Here is a 22,120-nt window from a genome sequence, read left to right as displayed (position 1 = left end):
CCCAGATGAATGTTCTTGCTGGGGTGAAGCGCTGCAGTGTGAACGGTTATCAGACACCAGAGAACCCACAGGAGAGAAGCACAGGAAATCAGACTTCACGGAGCTGCTAGTTTCCACAGAGATTATGCTTGTGTTTTCACACTAATCCAGATGGATAACTTTCCATGTGCTGCTATCTTTCATTCAAATGTTCCTACTCATTCTCATGGTTAGGGTTTGTACTTTAATACAATGTGGCAAAGGTTTGCCAAAGCACAATGTGTCAGGCCCTGTCTTGTAATATATATAATCAACTTGAACTCTGCAGCACCACTTCTACTTGCTGGCTCAATGGGTTTGAGCAGAAAGAAGTTCACCTACAGCAGATCTGCAGTCAGTGAAGCACAGACTGCTGTTACTGTCTCTTACAATATATCAATCTCAGATTTCATTTTAAAAGAGGGGGAAAAAACAACCTATGTGGTATTTTCAGATTACCTCTTCAGACAAAATACCTGGAGGAAGAAAGTGGGTATGTGGCCATTAGGGCACTGGTGGCAGGTGCTAATACATTTTGCAGAGAGCTGCGGGAAGTCAGATTGGCTGGAATCAAACTAGACTTGTTGCCTGTATTTCAGCGTTTCCCTGTTAGCTAGTGCTGCTTTGGGCAATGATGTTGGCAAAGCAACTGGGACAATACTTTGGGCCTTATCTGTATGTTAGCAGCCCTAATTAAATGCTTTATCTGTACTCACAAGTAAAGTCAGGGGATTTCACCATTATTGTACTGCTCATGAGCTGTGGACCAAGCTTCACTGTTCTAAGTGATAGTCCCCATTAGCTACACCTCAGTGTTCTGCAAACTGGAAATGGTTCTCCACTATTTGACAAGAATTCATGCAAGGAGCTGAGGCATTTATCTGTGGAAGGAATAAAAGGGAAAAGGGAATATACTTTTTTCCCCTCAGTACTCCACAGAGTTTGTGCAAGCTTTCTGCACTGTCTTGGCAGACCATGAGAAAAATTTCATATGCTCTGGAAGACTTGGGTAAGTCGGCCAGAGAAGCTTGAAACCTCAGGGACTTCATAGAGGACAGTGGATGGATAACTTAGGATCTAGGAAAGGGAAGTAATTTTATTTTTCATGGAAACCTACTGATGCTGCAAGCAAACATTTCCAATCCTGACTGCATATTCAGTTCCCTTTGCAGCCTACATGGAATTTCCCTTCATTGGCTATTAATTTCTAACTGGTTACTATTGAACTGATAGGTTTAAGTCCAGTATTTTGTATGTGCTGTCCAAATTCAGTTTGCTATGCAAATCTTATAAAAGGCTTCCCTAAATTCTGGCATACTCATAGGAGAGTACAGTATATCAAGATGCTCCACTGAGTCTGTGCTTATGTGAATAAATCTCTATCTCTGTAATCCACTGTTGGTGAGACAGAGTCAGGGTTGTAGAATAAGAGAATATATGATGGTGTGCTTCAATAACAATGGTTTGAGTTTAGGACCAGCCACAAATTATTGTATGATAATTGCCCATGAATGCCAGTAAATGCTACTGAGCCATACAGTCAGTTTTCCCCCCTAGTGCTGACTAGAGCAGGTCTGGAAATAGCTGCAGGAAACTTAATTTATTAATTTTAAATATGATTGAAATTTTTTGAATTCTTAGCCATTTTCAGGATTTCATTTAATATTTCCAGGTTATAGCTTGAAATTCCACAGTTGTAAAAATCCAGCTGTAAGGTTTTAGAAGGCTTACCAGGGTCAAAACCCACAGAAAGGCATGTGTTTAACTAGGTAAACTAAGGAACTCCACCAGCTTTACCATGGCAGTTTGCAGGGTATGTGGTTCAGCATACAAGTGAGTCTTTGTGGATTACTAAGTGGATTACTGTTTAATTACCACTTTAAAAAGGTGATGTCAAGATTTAATAGTGTGCTTTCCCATCTCTCTTGCCTCCTCTGTACTTTCATGGCTGATGTTTGAGTTCTTTGTATAATTAGGAGAGAGTTTGGGTTTTTCGTAACATAAAACTTTTTTCTGTGCTTCTCTGTGAATAATAGTTTATTCTTTACCTTGAACAAATGTAATTTTAGGGAAATTCCACATTTAGTGTGGGAGCAAAAGGAAACTTTTTTTTTTGTCAGCTTATCATCATCATCATTATTATTAAAATATGATAGCCATTTATAGCTGCTCATAGGAATGTTAAAAGTTTTCTTGTGCTCCCCCATCTGTCTGCATCCATCTGTTGTCTCTTGTCTTGTGCTGGAATTGTTAAGTTCTTTGGACAGGGACAGACTTTTTTGAAAACAAGGATCAAGTTCACAATTAGCAGCTTTATTAATATAAGAAAGCAAAAATAAGGGTGATACAGTGGACACTATGCAAGTCAGGCGAATCAAACATAATCCATTTGTCTCAGGCCTAGCAATTCTGTGTGTTTACCTGGTATTAGATGTGTGTGTTCATAGAAGTTTTATTTAATTTGCTGTTTGTTTTTTTTTCTCAGCGGCTGTACAGGTAGTGGGAATGCTGACCGTATCCAGAGGTTACGGAAGGAGTACCACCAGGCCAGGAGAGAAGGTTTACCTTTCTATGAGGAGGACGAAGGAAGAACACAGCTGTCTGACTACGACCAGCGTTGGGTAGGTCCACAACGTGATGCAAAGTGCTTTTGCAACATTCAGGGTTAGCAAAAGGTGCTGATTTGTTTTTGTTTTCCAGAAATCCTATATCAGCTTAACATGAATTTGAGAAGTCCATAGAAATGGAGAAATCCTTAATGCCAGCCCATCAAAGAAAATGTTAATAACAAGAACTTGGCTAAAATTAACTTGTCTGTTCGCTGTGTTTGATTTAGGCCCAGGTTTCCTCTCTTTAGGCCCAAGTTACAGAGTCGCTGCCAAACTGTGTCACAAGTGGTAGCATCAGGGCTTTTCAGCAGGATTTATAATACTCTTGCAGTTCATCCAGTGATTCTCTGGGTTAACAAGAGTGTTAGAAGAGCAGATTCTCCCTGTGCTTAGTTGCAAAGTGAGAGGGAGGAAATAGAGGCATGTCTACTCCTGCCCTTCCTTCTGCACACTGGACAGTAGCAATCTGGCCACGATACAGCCTCTGTTAATTTTTAAATGTAATAATTTGCTCCTCTCCTATCAAAAGATGTTAAAATATTCTATCAATGCTATAGAACTGTTATAGGCATGCTGTATTCCCTGTTGCATCTAGAACTCACACTACACAGAGACATATTATCTACCCCTCTACTGAAGAATAACCTATAACCCATGGTAGAATCAGAGATTAAATCTACATTGCCAGATTTTTGAATGTGTTAAATAAATGCAACAGCTATAGTCTATGAGTACTCAAGAGCTCTGCCTGAGCAGGTTTCAGAGTTGGACTCTGTCTCTTTAGAAGTAATTATAATCAACCCGCATTCAAAAATGTAACTTTGATAAAAGGCAGTTTATGCTAAATTTGAAATTTTAGTTTAAAAAAACACAGAATTATGTTAAAATCTCAGGAATCTATATACATGTAAAGTTTGAACTAACGTCATTGGGTTTAATGTCTCCAAACTATCAGTGTGAATCCTGAAGTGAAATCTGCAATGATTGAGGTTGTAGTCCAAAAAATCCTAAGCAAGACTAGACTTTATTGCAATCACAGAGAGATACAGAGTTGAAAGGGGTGTTTTTACATAAATTATCATATATATTTGTTCATTAACTCCAAAACTGTTGTTGTATATATTCCTCTGATTCAATTACCGAAAGTGTCATCTTCAGCAAAATAATTCTTTCCTTGGAGCAGTTAACTGTAATCTACTGCCTTAAATTTTGTGAACCAAATTTGAGAGCCAATGTAGCTGCTATTCTTTTTCTGAATTGCTTTTGTAAACTAAAATAAGAATATGCATCAAATGTTTCTTTCTGTTGAAATGCTATGTTGTGTTAAGTGTCCTGACAGCCCTCAGACTAGGTCAGTGGTACCTCTTCAGCAACCTGAGGATTTCTACTTCTTATCTGAAACTGATAAAGCTTTATTGATCCTCAGAGGAGGTTGAGATTTATGGTCCAGTGTAGTTTCACAAGATTCACAAAGGTTTCTTCTAGGTAATCCTTTCTAAGCCTTTCCTATTAGGTATAATGCCCAGAGATTACTGATTTCCAAAGCTTTGCTTTTCCTGTGAGGCACGTTGTCCTTAATCAGAGCACCTGAAAGGGCGCTTTAAGTGTCTCAATCTTGAAATGATTAATAATAGTGGCACCAGGGTTGTTGTGTTTTGTCCTTCCAGTGCAGAATATTTTTAAATGTTTTTGTTGTGAGGAATGGCAGTCGGCTCAAAAATCAGAGTTTACCTTGAGGGCTTTAATGCTCTGAAGTTTGTTGCTGCAACGGTTCTTCTTGTTGAAGTGGTTTATAAATTTCCAAGACTTCTGGTCTCTTCTCTGCAACAATATCACCCATTGATCCATCCAGCCTTGCTTTCATAGGCACTGTCTTTTAGTCTGGAAAATATTGCAGCCACAGCTTGCTCTCTTTTGACTCGTGGCTGAAATTTGTTACTCTTATATATAGTTTTACCCTTAAAATATCTATGTTACATCAATCTACTCAGACAGAAAAGAAGGAACAAAAATAGAATCAAAATATTAAAAAGAAAACAAATGTCCCAAAACATCTTACCACGAGAGTCCTCCAGATATTTTTTAAGCAAAGCCATCATTCCCACCTCAGGCTGCTGACCCTCAGCAGTACTGTGGTAACACAGACTGAACAACAACTGATTTTTTTTCTACCTTTACTCATCAATGAAGATGACTAATTGCATGATATTGAATAAATAAAAACTTATTCTAATCTTCAGGATGTCAGGTCTTTCTTTAAAGAGTCAACAGACAGCTGAGGAGGAGGAAAACCTTCTGCTATAAGTTTTCTTCCTTCCCACAGGAGGTTATGGCACCAGGGAAGCTGCAGCTGGAAAAGAGATAGTGGGTCTCTCTATATATTTTTAAGACTCGATTAGTTCTATCCTTGCTTTTCTCAGTCAACTGTTTTACTTAAGCCAACTTTCCTACAAGATGTCTTTCTAATGTACAGCAGCTGCTCTAATCACTTCCCACCATCTCATGAAACATGCAGATAAGTTGGGAAAAACAGAGGATAATTTGAGAAGACACTATCCCATCGCAAATCAGCAGCCTCAAAAATGGACCCTGGGTCTTGTTCTCCAAAATAGTATCTAAAAACTCATGAGGCAAATTTCTATCTGATAAAGCTGACATTGACAAGTGGCCTTTAACTGACACTGTAATGGGACAAAATTTCTAATAGAAGGGGTATTTCTAACAATCTACTTTTTTTAAGTGGGATAAATCAAGTTAAAGTGCAGAGCCGGCTGAAAAGCTAGCATTGTAGGGGGAAATGATCTCATGACAGGCAATTGGGATCCATAAATGTTTTAAAAATAAGGTCAAAAATTCATTTTAAATAGGCCTGCTATTCTCTCATCCATTCCTCCCCCCTGCATCCATTTTCCAATTCTTCTCTGTTCTTCTCATCTGTTGCTGGATGAATTTTTGCTCTCTTGCGCCTTCATTCTGCTCTCTCTTCCCCACAGTCTGTTCTTTTTCTTTTTGTAAGGAACTGAATAATTCAGTTTAGTGTGTCTCCATAAACAGACGCATGTATATAGCACTCTCTGTGCTATAAAGCCAGATCCTTTGAAATTCTTTTCCAGTTCTAGTGTGCTTCCATTTGTTGTTGAGTTTTGCATCCTTTGGACTTGCCCCCCTTCTCCCACCCTCTCTTTTTAGGTTTACAACCAGGATAAATGATAAGCCAAATTCTGTAGAGTGGATCACGAGGCTTAAAGTAGACCTCAGCTAGTTAACCAAAGGACAGGCTGATGATAAGTATAAATATTGTCTAGGAAAATGAATGCCTATTGTTGTCAGTGTAATGTGAGATTAGCCTAAAATTTCCTGACAGCTAGAGTATATTATGATGTATCAGCTCAAAAAAGAGTTTAGGCATGTGCACACATGCTCATGTCTTAGTGGGACATCAGATATTCAAAGTACTCATGAACCTATCCAATACAAACCTAATCTGGGTCTACTGAATGATGCAGAGGATGTTTATGTACTATTATCATAGCTGCAGTATCAGTCAGACCCTGAGAGAACTATGTAAGCAATAAGCTTCAAGAACTTAGTCTCTCTAGGAGCTGGAAGGCTTTTTCATAGGCACTCTTTTTCAGGGCTTTAGAGTCACAGCCTAATAGCAGATCATAAGAAATAGCTAAGGAGCTGTCAAGACAAAGCTGTGCACTTAGCATCTGCACTTGTATTTAAAGGCATTTAAATAATGAGGAATTAATCATCTATTTGAGGATTTACTTGGATTGTCTTACAGACTTTGTACAAATCCAGTTACTTAAAACATCAGTTCTTTCCTTCAGGGTGGCAGCAAATCCTTGAAACTTTATCTTTTTAAAGTACATTCAAGGATTGCATGTAATACCAGCCACATTGCAAATAGTTCTTCACCTGTTAGTGACTACATCTGCTTCAGTGTACCAAACCTTGTGTTGACTGGGTCTAAAAGCCATTTCCTTATTTGCAGATCAGATTTGAAAGCTTGTAAATAACCTAAAGATACAAGAAAACCTGTCTTTGGATACTAGCTGTGAACATTTCCATTGAAACAAATCCGTAATGTACTGAGTTTTGTCAGTTCCATGTTGAGAGTATGAAAGAAGAATCATGCCTGTCTGTGTTAAAGGCCAAGTACTTTATTGTGTGCCTGGCAGGGTTCCAAGCCTAAAAATCAACCAGAACAAAGAAAGGAGCATTAATAACTGCATTATTTTTCCATAATGTGTCAAAGGGTTCTGCGCTTGCTTCAGGATGAATAAGGAGCTGTTTGTACTTTTCATGATCAATTAATTCCAGGTTCAGGATGTTGCATTTCAAATAGGTTAGGTTCCCAAAACACACAAACGTTTTTGTTGGACCATGGTTAGAAACCAAAATTCCAGCTTCTAGAATAGTAACATTCCTGTCTTCTAGCGCAATGGGAGAAGCTGACAATTTTATGTACTATGTGAAACCATATAGCAGAAACTGATGCAAATTCCAGACTTTGAGTCCGTAGACTATTAGTAGAAAACATTAAATTAAAAAAAAAATAAAAGGACAATAACTTACTTAAAGTATAGCTGCTTTGAAAAACATGGATCAGAATTAGTTGTTGTTAAAATATTAATTGAGTATGCAAAACACTGTATTAGGATGTATGATTAACTTACCAATCAAGAACTTTTTATGGTCACTACTTATCTCTGCATAATGAAGATTTCAGATTGGGGTGTATTCTACAGAGCTGTCCAAACTAAGCAGAGTGATTTTGAAATGTGCAGGCTAGCTTTTGGGGGTTGTTTTGGGGGGAAATTATTTGGGAAAAATCCCTGCCAAACCTCATGTGAAAAATAAACTATTCCAAATGGCACATGCAAGGAGAGCCAAATTCACTTCCATTAATACTAGTAATAAAGAGTGACTCCTATAACTTGTTTGGAGTCATTCCTACTTACACAAAGGTTGGATTTGGCACAGATTATCTGAACCAGAAGGGAGCCTGAAATGTTCATGTCTTCATGCATGCACTATGTACATGCTCTTATTTACCAGGGGAAACAGTTCCAGTGCCATATGTCATCTTAGCAAAGCCCACTGGTACTGTTTATACCCTACAATATTTTGTGAAGTATATCATGCCATCCATTCCACAAGGTGCCTCATCACACAGCTGCTTTTTGTTGTTTTCCAAGTCAGGGGGGTGATTCTGAGGAGGAAAAACATTAGGCATTTCTCTTATTTCATAGAAGTAGTTGAAGGAAATCAGAGAAAAACACGCAGTGCTGCCAGGCTGTGGCCATCCTTGCAGGCTCGCAACACTGAGAGATTCCAAATTAACACATGTGCCTGCAATCATGTCTCTTGCAGTTAGGATAGGTTCTTCTGATGTTGCCCAAACAGAGAACTTGAGTGGGGCATCACGGAGATCATGACAGCTGCCACAGATCATCTTGATATGATATGAAAGGCCCTAGAGGTTATCCACTGTATATATTTTGCCTGATTTGCCAATATGTTAAGGGAGGCAAGACACAAATCTCCAACTGGTAATTATTTCGATGAGGGGAATTCATGAACAGGTACCCCATGCTGTTTAGTATGCTGAACAGTTACTGCATTTGTGCATATAGTCAGCCCTCAGTTCTGCACCCTTCATGCTATGGGACACAGCTGAATGGGCACAGAAACAGCCTTTTCGGAGCTAGGCTGCAATCTGGCTTGACTGCAGTTCTGAGTAGCACAGTAGCTGGCTTGCTGTAATTTGCTTCCATTTTGGCAAGCTTCTGCCAGTATAGGCTTTAACAGGTTTCTGCCTACTTGTTGATCACTCTGTAGATAGGGGACTGTGTGGCCACTTGCCCTGAGCATGTGTGCACACTGTCAAATCTCAGGCGAGCATCACATGGGGAAGCTGGAAGAGGACTCAGTTTTTAACACTGAGGCCTCGCTCTTGGGGTTGCTAAAGCCAATATTTGCTCTTTGAGCCTTCCCTTACTTAGGCTTAGTGATACATACTTCTCCATGACAGCTTGATCCCAACCCCTAGCAACTCAGTGCCCCACATACCACAGAATCAAATACAGCTGCTCACAGGTCCGACTACAAGGGAGGGGGGAAAGTAGGTTTCCTTTTAAAATTGACCTCCTCTTCCTCAGGCCATTACTAAGAGGCCTGCTTCAACTTCTGGAAAGGGGCTCCCGTTACTACAACACTAATTTTTTTTAATTGCAAGACAAGTCTGTAGTACCATTGAAGTCCATGTCTGAAAATAAGCATGTGCTTAGGTAATTATTGGATCAGGCCTGAAATCAGGCCTCAAACCTTACCCTTTCTTAGGCACAAGCTTTGGCCTTTACTACCAGGTATCTGGTGTATTTATCAAATAAGATGCCGACTCAGTTGACTCCTCTTTTCAGTTCTTACAGTTTAATCTCCCTGGGTCATGTTCATGTTCAGTGTGTTGCTGATCAAAAAGAAATCTCTTCCCTAAAAAATACCAATGATCTAAAGAGTTGTCTGGCTACTGGCATCCCCTTTCCTAAAGATGCTGGTCACTGTCCAGCCATGCCTGCTAGGGATAACATCCCGCTAAAATAGAGAGTGGTTTGGACAAAGGACTGCAAAATTTGTCCATTTAACATCAGGGAAAGCAGAATGACCTCAGTGAGGCAAACAGCAACGATTGCCCAGTGTGTGCAGAACAGGGTCGAGCTTGAAAGAAGCTAGGTCAAGTAATACAACTATGTCATTGAGGCTGTTACAGAGCACAGATCTTGTATTTGTTATAGTTAAGTATGTGACAGAAGCCTACTGAAATAATGGACTTTTGATTACTTTTGATTTCTAGATTGAGTTCTTCTGTTGTATATCTGTGCAGCAATTCTAATTATTGCAGCACAGGATCTGAGGTAGAGGCTTTGGGTCTTCTTGAGTTTTGCTAAAATTCCTCACTGCAAAAGGCATTAGCAGAACTGCTTGTTAAATTCTATCCTAGGCACAGTTTCAATAGTCAGGGTGTCAATGCTCTGGCTACATTGTTGTCTTGCAGTTAAAAAACACTAAAAAGTTCAAGATTTCTTCACAGCCAAGGTGTGAATAGTAATTAGAATGTATCGCTGGGTTCTGGGTATAAGCAATTATCTATGAATATATAAAGGCTCTATTTTTCTCAACAAACAGGCGACAGTGTTATAATTATTTAAAATGAAAAAGAAAGTCAGTGACTCAGACATGGAGAGATTGGGTGGATAACTTTATTAGTTCCCAGTCTAAGGTCTGTAGTGCAGATGCTAATCTAATATCTAGACTGCATTAAAATAAAGTAAAAAATATGGGAAAAGAGAACTCCATTTACCCTGTAAGGCTGTGCTGTACATAAGTTTGACTGTTCTGCTCAAGGCCAGCTCTGTTCAACTTTCAGCCCTAAGTCTGGCTCTTAAAAAACACTTGGAAAAAGGAGAACTAGCGTCTTCCTTCTTGCTCAAAACAGAATCCGACTGGAACACATTCCTTCTATCGAATGTGCTGAGTTCTGAGAAGTTCTGCAAAAGTTAGTAATCAATTTAATCTTTGTTTGAGTTTGGTTTTTTGAAAACTTCTTTAATGTTCTTGCTTTGTTTAGTAAATTGAATTTGTAAGCAGGAATTTCCCAATGCAGAATGGCACCATGCAAACTAATCTGAAGGATTGATTTTTATTTGATTTTTTGTGTGTTTTTGAGACACTAATCAAGCTTTTTGAGACTAAACAAGTGGTTTTGACACTAAACACTAAGAAAGCAAGAGAACACATACTGCTGTCTGTGTTTTTGCTGCTTTTTCCTCATCAAATAGCCTGACTACTGTGTTAAGTGTCATGTTGTCCAATATTAAGTAGAGTCATTCCAGCTGAACTGTATGTCATAAGTCCTCTGTCGTAGGAGATATTGAGTCTTCTGTAATCCAGGTGATATTGGAATGTCCGCCTTGCAAGCAGAAATATGAGTTCTGGCCCTGCTGCCTCCAAGGGGGTCCTACTGTTCAAGACTGACAATATGTGAATAATCCAGTGTCCCAGAGTAGCATAGATTTCTTAAAGTAGTATATCAAATTCAGCATGTACATTGTGAATGCGTACAACTGAGCAAGAGGACAAATACTGGTATCTCTTCTAAAATCCAGTCTGGTCACCAATTGTAAGATTTTTCTGGGTTTAATCTATTGATCTGTTTTCTTGCTAGGCTGGAATAATGATTGTCAAAATTACTACGGCAAATAATGCATTTCTGTGTTAGGAATATCAGTGCTGCACATGGCAGCGAGTAATGGCAGTGGCTCTCAAGGAACCTGGACTAGGTGTATGATTTACACCACCAGGTATTCCAAGAAAAGTCAGAGTAGGAGAAACCTAGAGTGAAATTTTGACTTTGAAGTTACGATGTGACTCAAACCAATGTGAGTCACTTGGATTTGTATTCTGAGGAGATTCAAGAGTTTCTTGTATTGCAGTAAGAATGGTTTATATCAAATTATATTCTACAGGTCATAATTTGATGATAACTCCTTCAAGATATGATAAAAATTTATAACTTGAAATACATGCCTGTGCCTTCCATCCCTGGTCTGCCATCATCAAAACAAAGTCATTCTGACCATCTAAATTCAATCTTTCCTTTGGGATGATTATAGGGGAATTTAGCAAAATGCTATCTAGTGGTACCCACCAGTGGATCAGTATGAACATTTACATCTGCATTTTAAGCTAATTTTCAATGTATTTCTCTTAATTTACTAGGAAGATACCTGTCAAGGTAGCAATTAAACTGTAATTTGGTCACTGAGGTGTTTACATGGATTAATAGATCTCTCTCTTAAGCGTATGCTCCCGGGTTTGAAATAATAGCTATACTGCGTGGTAGCATGACCCCACTTGAGTTTTACATACACATGCACAAAATCAAATTCCATCACATTTTAATGCAAATTTTACCTTTGCAAATGATGGCCTGAAAAGAATGAGTTTCCATGGTAACCTTAGGGAACACATAACCTGTTTATCATAACTTCTTCATGAAGCAAGACAGGGGGTGGGGAACATGCTTTGATGTCAGCTGTGTTTTTCTGTAGACAGCATTCTGCTGTAGCACATACAGAGGATTTACCAAAATGCTCCTGTACTGTCCTAAATAAACTTTTTTTCTTTCTTAGAAACAGAAGCGGTCATATGGAATAACATAGGAGGGAACTGCAATAGGCAGTATTCAACACCATTAACTGACCTTTTAGCTTCTGTCTATAGTTTGACAACTAGGTCAACATTTTGAAACACCAAACACAAATTAATACTTAACAGATCTCTTCCATCACTTTCTCTTTCCTTGTTTTCCCTCCATGTTTTACACTTAGCCCTCAGGTATCCCTGCTGCCTTTCAAAGGCACTTTTTTTTGTTTTCTTGTTCTTCCACTTCATTGCTGAAAGTACTGTTTCAAAAATGCCTTGAAATATCTCTGAAATCCTATGTTGTGGAGCTACCACAGAAAAGAATATATTGATTATACTTCACATTCAGTGCTGACTTTCAGAGTTGAGGTGGTGGCTTTGGAACTGCCATTAGCGAGGAGTGAGTTTGATGGCTGCAAGCATCTGTAAGGTTGTATTTTTACTGCAGATGCACAGTAACTCCTGGCTAAAGGAAAGTATGTCTGCAACATTTTTAAGGTCATTAGGAGTAAGGAACAGATGTTGAGGTTTTTCAGAATGCTGCTTTGAAGTGCCATTGAGGAGTCAACTGACAAGACTGACCCTATAGGCAGTGATTTTTGGGACTGGAACACAGAGGAACCATTGCCCACAGTTACCCATCTGGTATCCATCTGGTACCAGCAAACAACAGACAGTACCAAATCACAGAAAAACTGTACCAACTGCTAAATTGGTATCAGCAAGTAAAGAAGGTCGCCACCCAACAGCAGTTGCAAGCAGGAGAAACAATGTCTGTAACATTTACAGACTGGTATCTGAAAATCCGGAGGAACCTGATGCCACAGCATATGGAAAGCAATTCCTCTCTCTAAGCCTGCTTATGCTGATGTTGTTGTTTGCTCAGTATTAATCCAGGTTTGGGATTTTTTTTTTTTTTTTGGCTAACCATATTGAATTTGCAGTGTGGAGAGCTTTTGTCACAATGCCATTGAAAGAGCACCTCTCTTTATTGGCATCTATGTTTAACAGGATTAAGGTGGATTTAATAGCCTGTGCTACAGACTAACCATTCAAATTTTAGGAGTACTGTTCCATAGTGGTGTCAAATCACAATGGCAGGAGTTGAGGTTAACTTGCAGTTTTTCTTTGATGTGAAGTATTCTTGGGGAGAGCTGTGGCAGGGGGTTGTTTTCCAATTTTATTGCCATCTTCCTCCTCTTCCCTTTGGGCATTTCCCCCCTTCTTCCTCCTTTTCTTTTCTTGAAGCGGCATGCTGGTTTGTACAGTAGCTAAATGCATAGAATGCAATAATACAACAGTGAGAGATTTACTGCCTCTAGGTGCTACCCCTTCTACTCTTCAGGACCTCCAGCAAGGCATGATTTTATAGACAATGAAAGGCTCACTCTCCCCTGTGAAGCTGCCTGCCTGCAGGAAGCTTTTCACTGTCTATTTCCACTAGTTGCTTTGCAATTTAGTTCCATGCCCTGCTATTTTCCCCTTCCCTCCCTCTTTTCTTCCCTGACATACACGTGCACATTACCCCCTGCATGCACATTCAGTACCAAGACCAGATGTAGATAGACACAGCAAAATAGCATTATCTCAATGTGTGCGTTAAAACCCTCAAAAATACACCAGACATTTTCGTTTTGCCATCCTCATCATAAATGGAAATATTGATCTGTCCCCTGTTTGCTTTCCAGGTACTGACACTGCCATTTCATTTTCCCTAAAAAGAACACAAGCTCATAGCTGGGCTGCAAAGCATGGCCATTACACCCTGGCATTGGTGCCAAGAACTCTGCTGACTTAGCTAGAGAAAGATGCTGAAAGCCGGTGACTTTGAGAGAAAATTCAATTCAATTTACTTCATACAGTGTCTCTCATGAAGTATTTCAAAATGCCTTATATCAGGAGATAACATAATGAGAAAATGCTTTAGAGAACTGGGTATTCAGATAGCAAGACAAAATGATACACAACAATGAACTGGAGCAAAAGAAAAGACGACTGTCATTTAAAAGCAGTAATCATCTGGATAAATAGTCTTGTAAACTAATTACAGTGAGAAGAGAAGCAAAGAATGCAAGACTGGGAGGAACAAGAAGCAGCTTACTTTCAAACAGGCTAAGGCAGAGGATTGGTTTCATGGGGGGGAGAGGAATTATGCATAGTATTGTAGAACAACTACAGGAGACCTGCTTTAGAAATGTAGTCACACGTATGTATGCCGTATATTGCATCACAGTTGTATTTATGTGACATGTTAAGTTATTCTCTTTAGTGGCTGGGAAGAGAATAATTGCATTGGCCTGGTTCAGGGGAAGAGCAATTGAAATGCCTCCTTGTAGTTGGAAAGAATCAATGCTGATGGGTGCTGTGGGTTTTTTGTTTTGCTGCTTTTAAGATTTTCTCTCAACTCAAGTGCTTCTGTTTGCCTCTACTTGGAGAATAGGTTTGCAAGTGAGGGTGTCGCAAATCTGGTGCTCATTAAAGACAATTAAGAGATAGAATTAACCAAAACATATTATACAACTAATGCAGAAAGAAGCCACCCACAGAGACAGACACAGGCCAGGAAATGATCTCATTTTGCATGGTCACAGAAAACCATAGTCCTCCAGCACCAGCGATCGGGGGATCATGAAGCGAGGGTTCAGAAACCAGAGTATTATTTTTGTGGTGCTGTGCAAAAACAATTTGCAGTTTTGGCTTCACCTCCATCTTTGCTGTTTTCTCTCTCCTTAATGTTGCAAGATACAGCAAATGCTGAGAGCTTGTTTTGTACTATGCTAAGGCAATTGCCATGTTTTTAAACTGTTATGGGAACAGCCTGTTTCCCTTTTAAACTTCCCATCTGTGTGTGTATTTCCCTCAGTCTATTGCCTTTGTAGAGAATTTTCCGCTCCCTCTAAATCTAAACCATTAGTTTCACCTCCTTGAACAAGAGGTAGGGCATTACTGAGGAGGAAAAGTAAATCCTGAGATAATCAGCCCTGCTTAATTCCAGCATGGAACACTGCTGTTTTCAGTGTTCCTGATGTTCACTGCACAGGGAGAAGGCACAGTGACTCTAAGTATGTACATTTGTGTGTGCACGAGTGTATATAGGTGTATAGAGAGACAGTCAGACGGGGAAGCATTTAATTGCCTTGCAATCTGACCAACCAAGTAGTGTTCTGATTGCATACAGCTGATTTTCTAAGTGAAAATTTTCAAACCTACTCACCAGCAAAACACTCTGGAGTGTGTGTCTGTGTTTCTTCTGGAGAAGAGGAAGGATGGTTTGATTACTATCTCTTTTTTCCTTTGGACAAGGATGTTTTTCTCATGCAAGGGAAATGCATTCTAGCAGCATGAACGTAACTATTAATCAACACTTAAGCAATAATCAGTGAATGAAAAATGGTGACCAGAAACTGAAAATGTACTTGCATAGCTACTTTGGCGCTTTTCCTTTGAGATCATGCCCTTGCATTTTAACATGAACAATTCTTATAAAATTAGTGCTGATATATTCCAAAAGGCAGTGATTTTAAAAGCCAGCACTTATTTTTTGCTTTTAAAAAAATACTAACAGTTAATGAGACATTAAGATCTGCGTAAGTAATGTTATAAAGCTACCTCGGTAGTCTCTGAGACAGAGTCTCAAATGATATGAACCAGTAATTTCTTATTGAGTTACTACAGAGATGGAGATGCCAAAATCATCACCACTAGAATGCTGCATTTAGGTGTGTGAAGACATGTTCAGGACACAAAGATACAAGTGTTTTTCCTGTGTATTTTGACCCAAAAAAGAGATTAGGCCACCAAGAGATGCAGGTGTATGTTAGCTTTGGGAATGCCTCCAAGAGGAATCAAATGCTATTGAAATTAAAACAAACCCCCCTCATCAGTATTTAGCATGCTTTCCTGAATCAGGGCCAAGGTATGTGGTGGCACCCAGCAGAAACCAAGGCTGTGAGACTCTCCTAGTGAGCAATACCTTCCTTTTGTTCTTCAAAATGTTTTTTTACAAACTCAGTCACAGTTCTAATAGCATCAAGTGTTCTTTGGAATAATCTCTAAACCAGATTAGTATAAAATGCTTAAAGTGTGTGCTTAACAAAAAGAAAGCTCACCATTCCCTGGAACTGAGCCCAGAAAACAGAACTTTAGGAGTCTGCAAGACTTGTGACTTGGTGATTGGGCTGTTAACAGGCAACTATAGCTATCTACTGATTCACCTTCCCAAATTATTTACCCTGTATTTTCTGTTGACATGAAAATAAAAAAGTTTTACTTAGTTGCCCCACTACCCAAAACAAACTTGAAGACATTGGACCATGATTTGAGAATCTCTAACAATTACACTCACGAGATATCTGTAAAATGGAGCAGGAACAGAAACACAAGTTGTAACCGGACCTGCTGGGAAGATACTGCTTCCTTCCTTATTCTTGGAAAATGTCCTATGAACAAGTTTGTAACAGGGAAGTTTAAAAGTGCTCTCTTTTCTTCAGTGGTGGAGGTGGCTTTGACAGTTCCTGTGGAACATCATCTTGGTTTGCCATTGCAGCCACTTAGCAAAGAAAAACACCACTAAGAATATCAAAAAGAAATATTAAAGGTGCTGTCTTATATCCAAACAATGGTAAAGCAGTACTGATGGGCTCATATAGCATTAGACTCTTCTTTGAGGACTGCTCCTGCCATTAAAATCAATGCAACTTAATTAAAGCAAATTATAGATAGATACATCTATAAATAAGATATTAAAGTGCGCTGCTGAATATGATAATTGCTGCATATTTAGCAATCAGCGTGTGTGTTCTGCTTTTGCCAGGAGGGATTTCTTTCAGTGGAATCAATGGAGCTTTATTAAAAACCATCCAAATTAGAGGGAGAAATGATGAGTGTTATAATAACGCAAAATCACTGTTTCAACTTCCATTGCAAAACCAGGAAAGCAAAATATATCCCTCTTTGTGTATGTAAGGAAAACATCAGAAAAATTCTTTTGAATCATGGACACTGGTAGAATTTTTAATTTTTACCTTTTGATGTAAAACGTAAAAAAGCTGGATGGAGGAAAACATGCCGTCTGTGGAAATCCTTGAGGTCTTTGAGGATGGGATAATGAGGATATCACAGCAGTAAGGAATTAAGAAGACCCCATCGATCAACTTCCTCCATTTCACATGGAACATCCAATTGACTGCCTTACATCACCCCACCTGTTTTAACAGATAAAGAAAGTGTTAGTGAGTCAAATTGTGTTCTTAAATTTCCAGAACCAGGCAGACTGTTGAAATGCAAAAAATAAATGGGTGAATGTTGATGCTTCACCTGTATATGAAACATTGAGACCAGGGTGGGGAACAAATCCACTTTTACCTCTCCGTTTTTCTTCAGCTTTCACTTAATTGAAAACAAAAACCAACTGTGTCTCAGCAGAGGGGAGACCTGAAGGTTAAAGGGCAAATTCCGTTATACCACGGCTCTTTTTGGCATGCTGAATCTCAACCCATGTGATTAGAAACGCTCACAGACAAAAGAAGAGCTTTGAGAACAGAGGTCAAACCAGCATCTGAATCAAGTCCTTTAACAGATGATCACAAGACTATTGAAAAATGTACTAAGCAATGCAGCAGTTCTGTGTGTCGTGTTTATACACAGACTTTCAGGCAAAAAGCAGAACTGGGTGGCATTTTCAAAGCACTTGGGTGATGGCAGAGCACAAGCCTCACTCTGCAGCCTTCCTGGGGTGGCTCCTGTCTTACAGTCCATATCAGACATAAAATACAATGTTAGTATCATGCCATTTTTTATGGATAGAAAACCACAATGCACAAGCTCAAGTGACTTTTCTGAGCATACACAGTGAATAAGTGAAAAAGTTAGGAGTCCCATGACTCCTATCTTCATAAGCTTTTCCTGATCTCCCATAATTTTAAATAAGTCAGGTATGACTCCAATGGAATTAGCAGTGTTTTGCTGTGGATTCACAAATGGGTAGTTAAAATCATATCAACCTTGATAAAGTTATACTATTGCTACTTATTTAGTGGGCAGCGCACAGTTCTAATTTTCTTTCTGATCTTAATGATAATTGAAATGTTTGCAGGAGCCTTGTAGTTCAGAAGTGGTGAAAACAAAGGGTTAAAAAACAAAAGTAAAAGGGCAGAGATATTTAGCATATATGTGAAAAATTAATAAGCCTGAATGCAATGCTCACTGTGTATTATTCTGGTTTTTAACAGTGGGAAACTTCTGCCTCTGAGCTATGTTTTTTCTATAGCTAGTTAAGAAGTTTTAAAACAATTTTTTTAACAAATTAATCTCAGCAAAGATGATGAAGTTTACTATGTGCAGCTCTAGATACCTGAAGGAGAGAGAACAGTAACTGCAACTTTCTGAGAGAGCCACTCTGAAAATGGCTCTGCATTGTTCTTTTCCTAATGAGCAGTACCCATGGTCTTGCGTCTTCAGTGCGCCAACTTCACTCAGGACAGGCCTGGAGCAGGGAGTCAGGTGGGATGTGAGAAGAGGTAGGGCCCCAGGCAAAAACACACTGTCCTGCTGAATTCCACTGGTAGGGGCAAGCAGTTGCTGCTGATTTCTGTTTGCAGTGTGGGAACCCTCACCTTGAGCTGTGTCTGGATACACAAGAAAAAGTCAATTCTGGTTTCATGAAGCTTAAGCTTCAAAAAACATTGCTATAGTTGTTATTTTTCGTACCACAACAGCTGTCCAACCTCTAACGCCTTGATCCCTAAGAAAGGGGCAAGGGAAGCTTCCCTGCTAGCAGCTAGTAATGTAGCCTTTAACAAATGCTCTAGGAGAAAGGCAGTGTAAGACAGGTGAGGGGGAATGAAATGGAGTATCTCCTGGGAAGAAAACACAGCCTCATACACTTTTCTGTACAGTTTTCAAGATAGTCACAAGCTTCAGGATTAAAATAAATCCTTTCCCTTCCCTTAAAGAGTTGTTATTCTACAGCCCCAGAATTCTCCTATAGGCAAATCCCAGATTTACTCAAGACACCTGCTTGCAGGTATACTCTACTTATGCCTTATAATTTATTTGCAGATATTTGAATGCTCTAAGAGAATTGTTTCTAGCTTGATCTACCGGTGCGGGTTCATATCACCTCTTTTTATTATTTTCATAGGACCTTCTCCTAGAAAGAATTAGCAGGTTAGAGATACTCTCTGCCAGCTTATCACTTCCATGTGTTAAAAAACTCCTTAAAGTGCTCTGCAGTTACTGTTTTTGCCAGGGACATAGCTTGCACTGACACCTGCACTGCTTTTGTGTTATCTTTTTTTTTTTTTTTTTTACAGTTGCCTTCCCTTTCCGTCTGTTTTGGATATGCATGTGAAATATGAAACTAATAATCTTCCTACAGTTTTCTGTTTTAATAAAAATATGGATTCCATTTGTCTAGGGAAGTGGAGAGAGCCCCAGCCTACACTCATTCTTCTCTGCCTTTTGGCCTTTCAGGTTGGTCACCTGCTGAAGGCTGTGGACGTGGAGAGAGGAGAGAGGTCCAAAGTGCCCACCCTGCCCTTTAGTCTGCACTTCCCCTGGCCTAGTTCTGCTGCTGAGAACTGACAGGGGTTTAATTAAGGTTGCTGAGGTGTCATAGGTTTTTTTTTCTGAAGTGGCACCTTTCTATCACAGAAATCTTGTTTGCTAGTGGAAATTATTGTTTTTTTAAAAAAAGCGACTTGAACAACAAAAATGTTACTATCCATGGAGAAAGAACGGCTTTCTGGCACACAGAAAATTCTGACCATGAAGGCACTGACTTATATGGATGTAATATCTTGCCAGTTTATCTGGTACCTTGTCTCCAAGTGTGGCCACTGCTGTATGCTTCAGAGAATTCACTGGGATTCCCAAAGAGGCAATTAGGAGAATAACCTGCTGGTACAGAGGTTTCTGCCTACTCTCCTATTCAAGGAATGGCAGGCTCTTTGAGGCTTTACTTCTCTTCAACCTGTCAAAGGCTTTACTGTCTTCTACTAAGTGGATGTTAGTTGTTTTGATTCGTATGTCTATCCAGTTTATTAATTTTACATTCCACAGAGGGCTTGGCCATACCGATACTTTGCAACAGTTAAGTTCCATGAGTTGTTTGTTGTTTTCCTTTCCTCAATTTGAGTGTGCTGCTTTTTTAATTGCACTGGTAGGATGATGGCTGTTTCTGTGTTTATCGCTGTCCCATTATTTTTGCATATTCATGTTTCGCTTGTTAGTTGAGGCCGCTCTTAAGAGATGAACTGTTCATAATGATGGCACTTACTTAAGTTGATGTTGTTTATTTAAACCCTAAAAATACAGGAGCATGTTTTGGATCATTTTTTCTGTTGTGCATTACCATATCTTTGTGAAATGTGTGTTTCATTTGCTGTTGGGTTCTCTCTACTGATTGAGATGTTGAGCTTAAAGCCTTTTCCAGTTGCCTCTGATAGGGACTCAGCTAAGTACTGTACCTTCTGTCAGTTCCCATGCCTTGCTGGCCACCTCATGGTCACCATTCATTTGGACTTCCAGGTTTTAATCCTTTTTTAATAAGGTTACTGTTTGCTTGCCTAAATATGTTGTGATGATTAACTATGCGGTTAAAACCTCCACACCTGGCTGGAGGGCCAACATATGTCCTGGTTCAGGAAAGGAGGAGAAGCTGGAGTATTTTGATTTTGCTTATTAGTACCTTGCATGCCAATTTTTAGCTTATTTTTGTTGCAGAAGGCAGCAAAGGAACCCTTTGCTTTGACTCTCCCTGAAACATAAATAACTTCTACGAAGGAGGTGTTTCTATTTTCATAATTTCTCCATTCATAGGGGTAGTATTTTATTCCAGGCACCATTTTGGCACTCCGGGCTGAGGGATGATAGGTTTTTACTGTCGCATGCACAGATGGAGAAGGGAAAGAAGAAGAAATGGCTGAGCTTTTAATTAGCTGTGCAGAGCCAGAGCATGCTTTTCCAGTGCATTGGGGGTTTTATATAGGGTGTGGAGACTCAGCCGCTCAATGGATCCAAATTAGCAAAATTGTGTATCCACCACCAGGCTGTTTCTATGGTAACTGTCTCTCAAATCATATATACAAACAGACCTGGCAGGGGGTATTGCCTTCTATTTGTCTGTAGGAAACCATCAAAAAAGGGGAGTTTTCCTGCTGCAAAAAGGCCTTGTGATGTAAATATTTTATACTTTTGGTGACCGGTATAAGTTTGGGGATTGCTGCTCAATGCTGGCGCGGTTCCGAATCCATTTGTGTTTTTTCATGTTGACTGGTTGCTGTTACTCCTGTTAGGTGTGAGAGTGCAAAAAACTCACATGGGGTTGTGAATTCACAGCTATAAGGCACATCCTTCAGCTCATAAATATCTTGCTGTTGCGCATAATTAATAACTGATCTATAGCCAGAGTTAGACCATATACTACGTGGCCTTTATGCTGAGTGAACCAGATCACACATTTGGTTTTTCTCCCCTCAATCTTCTTTGTAAAACAGCAGAAATCTGGAGGCTCTTCCCTGACCAGCATACCTGAGAAATTAACAGAACTTATGAACCTAATGAAATTAGCAGTGTAAGAACAGCCAAAGTGGCTGTGACTCTTCACCTAAGTGACTCTGTCTTTATAAAGTCTCTATACATGTCACTTTTTCTGGTGGCAAAAAATGAATGCATTATCCCTTTAGCCTACTGCCCTCTTTTTGAAATGTAGGGCAATTATTGTTATTTTTTGTTCATCCAAAGTCAGGCACTGCTAAGCATGGGTCATTTCAAATCAGAGGTGGTTATTCTTGTGGCCAACAGTTCTGTGAGGACTCCTTTCTGTTTTGAGTCAGAGAAAGGAGAGCTAGCAAGAGGCCTGTACTAAATAATTTTTTTTCACTTACGAATATTAAGGAGTGGCAAGGTGCATAACAGTATTTGTCTGCGATAATTCCTAAGGTAATGCCTGGTAGCTCTGAAGGATACTGCCTCTCTTTGCATTGGACTTGGCTTATGTAATGTACACAGAAATGCTTTGTAAAGGTAGATAGGACTTCCGACACCTGAACGCACAACTTTTCTCATTGTAGAGGCTTATACATCGCTTCAGTGAAAATGGTGTATTGTGCATAAATTACAGGGCTGACAAAAATGTACTCTAACCTGTAGAATGCAAAAAACATGTTAATTTTTGTTTTCTCTTTTTTTTTTTTTAATCAGGCATTTGGCGAAAGCTTGGTGTGATTTATTACTTTCTTTTTAATGAATTGTTAAAAATGTTTGAAAAGGCATTAAAT

At 39.3% G+C, this 22,120-nt stretch overlaps 1 protein-coding gene across 1 annotated transcript in view; it reads left to right on the top strand.

The window, feature by feature from the left end:
- PARD3B (par-3 family cell polarity regulator beta) overlaps nucleotides 1–22,120 on the top strand; it is a 398,190-nt gene that overhangs the window by 344,590 nt on the left and 31,480 nt on the right. The window contains exon 21 of the mRNA XM_027636917.1: nucleotides 2,504–2,639. Coding sequence (XP_027492718.1) covers nucleotides 2,504–2,639 — 136 coding nt within the window. The remainder of the gene's footprint in view (nucleotides 1–2,503; nucleotides 2,640–22,120) is intronic.

This window comes from Corapipo altera, unplaced genomic scaffold, assembly GCF_003945725.1.
Source record: "Corapipo altera isolate COAL_440 unplaced genomic scaffold, ASM394572v1 45, whole genome shotgun sequence".
Taxonomy (NCBI): Eukaryota; Metazoa; Chordata; class Aves; order Passeriformes; family Pipridae; genus Corapipo; species Corapipo altera.
Note: the sequence above shows the minus strand (reverse complement) of the source record. Positions and strands in the feature narration are given on the sequence as shown.